The sequence below is a fragment of the Suricata suricatta genome, chromosome 4 (genome assembly GCF_006229205.1).
Source record: "Suricata suricatta isolate VVHF042 chromosome 4, meerkat_22Aug2017_6uvM2_HiC, whole genome shotgun sequence".
NCBI lineage: Eukaryota > Metazoa > Chordata > Mammalia > Carnivora > Herpestidae > Suricata > Suricata suricatta.
In genome coordinates, this window is record NC_043703.1 from 365,417 (window position 1) to 371,733 (window position 6,317).

At 59.6% G+C, this 6,317-nt stretch overlaps 1 protein-coding gene across 2 annotated transcripts in view; it reads left to right on the forward strand.

Annotated features, from left to right (window-relative positions):
• Positions 1-67: 67 nt before the first annotated feature.
• The window catches only part of GAS6 (growth arrest specific 6), a 31,294-nt gene continuing 25,044 nt past the window's right edge, over positions 68-6,317 (forward strand). For both annotated transcript variants that reach the window (XM_029936395.1, XM_029936396.1), the window contains exon 1: positions 68-244. In XM_029936395.1, coding sequence (XP_029792255.1) covers positions 83-244 — 162 coding nt within the window. In that variant the 5' untranslated portion in view covers positions 68-82. The remainder of the gene's footprint in view (positions 245-6,317) is intronic.

Below are 6,317 nucleotides of genomic sequence, written 5' to 3' on the forward strand. Positions count from 1 at the left end.
TGACGGCGTGTCCTCCGCCCCGTCCCCGCTCCGTCCCCGCTCTCTCCCGCCGCGTCCTCCCGCCCGCGTCTGGGCAGCCGTGATGCTGCGGGCGCGCGAGGCGGCGCAGTTCCTGCGGCCCCGGCAGCGACGCGCCTACCAGGTCTTCGAGGAGGCCAAGCAGGGCCACCTGGAGAGGGAGTGCATCGAGGAGCTGTGCAGCCAGGAGGAGGCCCGGGAGGTGTTCGAGAACGACCCCGAGACGGTGAGTGCGCGGGCGCCGCGGGGGAGCCTCACCGGGACGCCCTTCCCGGCTGCGCAGACCGCCCTTGGAGTTGGGGTGACCACGCTGCAGTCAGTTCTCAGGGTCAGGGGTGCTGGAAGCACAGGGTCAGAGGGGGTGGCACTGGGGCCCGCCCTGAAGCCTCCTCCACACCTTGGGAGCCCGTCTCTCCTGGTGAGCCCAGTGCTCCCCTGTAAGCAGGTGTGTGAATGGGGCCTCCGTCAGCATGTCTGAAGGCAGCCGCTTTTAGGGAAATACATGAAATGCGAAACACCTCCATCGAGTTTAAAATGTGAAAGAAATACAATGGTTAAGAGTCTAACTGGCCTCCTGCGCCACCCCGCTTAGATGGACTGAAGTGAGGGGTGGGCTGCCCTCAGCCCCTTGATCCTCATCAAGGGGGATGGACTGTGTGCCTGAAAGCGGAACTGAAAGATGTGGCCTCTGGAATTGCTTGCCACAGCAGGTCCCAAAATACCACAGGAATAGGACCAGAACATGTGTGGGAGGGGTGGGCAGGAGGGCTGGGGTCAGGGCCCCAGGCCAGGTGCCCCACGTGCGGCCCCTTGCAGCAAGGTGCTCTTTACAAGCAGCTGGTGACTTCGGGAGTCTGGCTGTGCTGGCTCAGGACACGTTTCTATTAATAAAGTCCGAGGGGAGCGGGGGGTGGCGGGCAGCCAACTGCAGGGGACCGTGCAAGTGTGGACTCACCAGTGCACAGGAGCTCCCACCTCCTCAAGGAGGCGACCCGGGCTCTGCGTGTGCGTCTGTCCTGGGGCAAGTGCCCTTGGAAAGTGCGAGTGTGAAAATTGGATGGACTTTATACCACGAGGTCAGGGTGATTTCACAGACGTGTTTGGTTCTACGGGAATTTTTCTTTTAAAGAATTCTGGGATAAAATGAACATTGCATGCAGTAAATGGACGGCTCTGTGTGGCCCGCACAGGCTTCTGTCTTCACTGGTGTTTCTGATCATTTGATGTGACCACCCTTTCCAGGCAGTTGTGAAACATGCTTTAAGGAGCTGGCCAGCCCCCAGCAGCTTCGGGGCGAGTTGCTCCCGTGGGGTGGGGGGTGGGGGGGCTCTGAGAAGCTTGTTTTCTCCACGTCAGTAGTGGCAGCGGTGCTGGTCTTTTTTGGCCTGTTTTCTGCTTCTTTAATGGTGAATCCTGGTGGCCCATGAGTCATGGCCCGCAGAGGATATCTGAGGGTCCAGCAGCAGGGCCATGTGCCTGGCCCGCAGTCCCCGCCCAGCTGCAGGACGGTGTGACAGGTGCAGTGACCTTGCACAGAAATCCTGGGATGGGGCTCACGGGTGTCCAGAGTTGAGGCAGCAAGGTCACTGTCCACTCCAACGGCCCCGCCCGGCCCCGCTTGCCCAGGATGACAAGGCCTGACCTGGCCTTTCCTTGCTGCCTGGACACACTGTGCATTAGCCACAGTATTCTTCCCAGAGCATTAATCCTCTCTCTGATTGTAATTGCTTTTATGTTTTAATTATAACTTTATTTACAAATGTCTGACACAAAGGCAAGAAAAGGAAAGTGTGCTCGGAATCCGTGATTTTAACGCAGCCAGTGCTCTCTGGGCGCGTTCCTGGCCGGGATGGAGGTCACGGCCTCCTGGCCTCGGGCTTCTCATCCCTACAGCCCACCCGGCAGAGACCTGTGAACTTCTCGCAGTGTTCCAGGACGCTCCTCCTCGCTCCCGGCTGCTGTCGTCACCGCTTCCTTCCCTTAGTCGCCAGTTTCCCAGTTTCACCAGCTGCTCCGGGGTCTTCCCTCAGGGTCAGCTGGGCTGCAAATCCTTCCCCTGAACCTGAACCTTGCATCTTGTGTAGACTATAGTGAAGATTGTTTTCTCTTTTTGGCCACTGGCTAGTGGGATGCTGGGAGGAGCCAGGCTAGGGTAGGGGCTGGGGCTGGGCTCAGCCCACAGCCATGGGGGTGCTCTGGAACGGGCCAGCCTGTCCTCGGGGCCAGCGCAGTGCCTGCCCTGGCTCTGCCTTTGGCAGAGTTTATCACAGTGCTCACTTCTGCTCGCAGAGAAGACGGGGCTGCCCTGTTCTGATCCTGGGGTTCTAGGGACACACTAGTGAAAGAGCGCCAGGGAGGGAGGGAGTGCTCGCCTCCCCCCCCCCCCCCCCCCCCCCCCCCCCGCTCCGGCTGGGTGGGCTTGTGCACCTGGGAGAGCCACCTCTGGGCTGCAGCCGAACCTTCTGGTATTTGGAGGCTTGTGCCGAGTGCTGCCTGCTTGCTGGGTGTGCTCCAGGGTGTTCCTGCCTGATCTGGATTGTTCCAGACTAGGCTGTCTTCCTCTCTGGGAAGGGAAGTGACCTTCACAGCAGGTAGCTACTAGCACAATGGCTTCTTCCTGATTCCTGGGGTTATCACACACCTGTGCGGCAGAGGAAGGGGGTGCTTCCTGACTCCCAGGCATCCTGGTCACACTCCTGCTTCCCCCGCCCCGCCGACGTCCCCCCCCCCCCCAGGCCCCGGGGAGGGGTCCAGGCTCCTCACTGTCGCCAAAACTAATGCTCCTCTCCTTAGGTAGGACATTCGAGTCCTTCCTTACCTGTTTCCTCTCACGCGCTACGCCCCCACCTGGCACATCCTCGGTATTGCTTCCCGTTCTCCAGACCCCAGCGGACTCTGCTGGGACTCTCCTTAGCTCACCGCAGGCCAGCCCAGCAGTCACTTCTACTTAAATCCTTTAAGGCTGGCGGGTTCCAGACGCCGGAGGCCATCTCTGTAATCGGCCTTTGCTTCCTGAAAGGGTTCTGGACAAAAGACTTAGCCAGCCCCACCCGACCTGCCTCCTGGTGCCTGGGAGACGCCCCTCCTGGGAGCTGGCTGCTGGCAGCCACAGCCTGGTGCTAGGAAAGAAACTCCAGGCCCTGGCCTTGACCCAGCACCTCATTAAATTCAACGTACAGACAGTATTCACAGCCCGGCCAGCAGGGCACCTGGAGGGCTTCACGGCACAGGTGTGTGAGTGCTGGCCAGCTTGAGCCCCCGTGTGACCCCCCCTCCGTCCATCTCTCTCTGTCTGTGCCTCCTCCTCCCACCTCCCCCGAGTCTCTTGGATGTGGGGGACCCCGGTGGTGGCGGCAGAGGGTTTTAGGGGTACAGTCAGCGTCAGAGCCCTGCAGCGCTGCTGGCCTCCAAGGACACTCTTCCTGAGATCCCAGGTTCTTCCAGGACAGCTTGGGGACAGGCACCCCTACAGAGATGAACGCCCTGCCTTCCAGTCTGAGGCCTAAGAGGTCTCATGATGGCTCCGGGAGGAAGAGGGCACCTTGTCACCACCACTCTCATCTGCACCGTGACTTGCTTGCCTTTGCAATGCGGGTGCCCTGGCTGGTGAGGTGACACCCTGGCTGTGACCTCCAGGACAGCCATCGGCTGCCCACCTGCTCCCTCCACACCCCACCGCTACCTACACCGCTACATTTTGGAAAACACTGTAGGAACAAATCAGCCTTTTAAGAATCTGATGCTTATGGCCTGTTTCTTGGGATTCCAGCCGGGGCCAGGACATTCCAGACACTTCCTGGGTCAGCCCTGTGTTCCAGTCCCGCTGACAGGCTTCCCACGCTGTTCGCGTTCCGTCCCCCTTCCCTCTGGTCCATCGGTCAGCGGGTCGGCCCTGGGCGTGTTGCAGCGTCTGTTGAGGCTGATGTTGGAAATGCTCTGTGCCTCTGAAGTGCCGGCCCAGGGGTCCCACTGTGAACCCGGTGTGTGTTCTTGTGAGTGTGCACCTTGACGGGGTGCAGGTCACTGAAAGTTTTGTGATAACATTTCAAGAGGACTTAGAATAGTCGGGGACAACAGCAGGCCCGCGTCGGGTGATCACACGATGACAAATGTGTTGTTCAGACGAGATTGTAACGTATTACCCTCATACCTGTTTTCCCAGACTTCTTTTATCAGAATCGTGTTTCTGGTATTAGTGCCCATGGTAATAAAACACACTTTTCCACACCTGTCCCCCACACGTGCCGTAGAGACCCAGCTTGCTCGGGCTCTTCCCTGAACACTGCGCTCCGTGGAAATCCCACAGGTGGCATCAGCCAGCCCCCGGGGGTGGGCCTGACCTTCCACGCGGGGGGGTGGGGCCCTGAGGCCGGGCTGGGGCCCCCACCCGGGGTCACTGCCATGACCGGTGGCTGCAGGAGCAGCTGCCCGGGGGACTGTCTGCTTTGGACACACGTTTCTGCAGCGTGATGCTTCCGATGAAATGGAAGTCATGTTAGGAGAGTGCCGTTGGCAGGTGTCAGGGTGCCCGGCACCTGCCCCGTCAGGAGAGACCCACCCTCTGTGAGGGAAGCATCGCCTCGGCCCGCCCCCACGGCTGCCGCAGCTGCGCTCCTCAGATGCGCGTCCGGGGGTGTTCTGGCGCCCCCCGTGCCAGATGCACAGCGAAGCACCTCACATGCCCGCGACAATGCAGCCTGAGTCCGGAGCGGCCCCAGGATGCACTTAGAATTCCTTTTCCTAAGCCAGAGACAAACAAGAACTTGGCAGTAGTGTGTGTCCCAGGACGTGGTGGGCCCTTATTCCAGACGCGTGTGGATTGAGGCCCGGGAGTTTAAGTGGGGACTGGCCCAAGTGCACTCTGCACTGGGAGGACGCAGGCGGAAGCTCAGGTCCCCAGCCTCCAAGGTCAGCAGGTTAATGCTGAAGTGATTGACCTTCCGAGGGCGATGTGTCTACACAGCCCTCAGGTGGCTGACCACACGGTCGTTGCTTCATCCGAAAGCTGGTTATGAGAAAGGGCCCAGAGAAGCCAGCTCTCCAGTGGGCTCTGGCCACTCCCGGGGCTCCGCTGGCTCAGCCCCTGCGCTTGTCTGGCTGGTGTGCACTGGGCACCAGGGGACGGTTCCGGAGGGTGCGTGCCGCTGCAGGAACCCCACTGCGCGGCCCCGCGGCCCCCAGCCCCCAGCCTGCATCTCTGCACCTCGGGACAGCGCCGAGGCTGCTGTCCCCACGGGAATTTTCAACAACAGACGCGCACGTTAGTGTCTGAGGAAGGAGGGGAGCACTCCGGCCGCATGAGGTGTTTCTGGGGCCTGCCCCCCTTGCAGGGCTGACCTGGAGGTCCTGTGGGCATGGCAGGGGCAGGGCGCTGCCTGGCAAGGGCAGGAGGTGTCCGTGTTTCCTTTAGTCTCATGAAGTGCTTAAATGGGCACCTGGTTAGGAGAATCTTAGAGGAGATGAATTTGGGAAGAAGACTGGAGAGAGGATTTTGTGTGAACCACACTTAGAAAACACGTGCAGACTGAGTGATGCTGGCCTGGGGGCCTGAGAACCTGTCAGGGTCCCTGCAGACCGAGGGGCGCCCGCTGACAGGGACTCTCTCCGGGAGCCATGGGTCTGCAGTGAGACCAGAGTTGTGAGTTCCTCCAGCTGCTGGAAGGGAAAAGCCTCAGGAATGATGATTCACGTTGATGTGACTTGGACAGTTACTTAGAAGTCAAGTTTGCTAACAAGGCAGCATTAAGTTCGAAGGATTAGTCAATGTTCTGGCCAGTTTCTCAGGAAGGCACCTTATGTTTGTGTCACGTAAATAAGCAGTTACTCTGACTCAGGAGTCATGGCCTGCTTGGTCCAATAGCATTACGATTTTTGGAAACAAAATTTCAGGCGGTTATTTATTAAAGGAAGTAAATTCTTAATTTACTGTTTGAAAAGTGACTGCCGTTTGTCATACTGTGATGTGTGCCTGTTGTATGCTCTGTAAACTACGAGCCGGGCGCTCCGCGCCGGAAGCGCTCCACACGGCCGATGTCGCTGCACTTGCCAAGCAGTCCCCCGTCCGTGGGCACCTTGCTGTCCCAGCCCTGCTGGCCCGCACACACGTCAGTGGGCAGGGACTGGAGGTGATGGCGGACCAGGGCTCTCGGGGTCCCCTGCTTCACCCGCGCCCTGCAGGGACAGTGCTGGCCTGTGAGGAGCTCAGAGAGTTACAGTGGTTTGGACGTGAAGGTGTGTATGAGCTGTCAGTCACCGAGTTCTAGAACCTTCCCAGCTGCATGTGGTCCTTGTTCATAAGC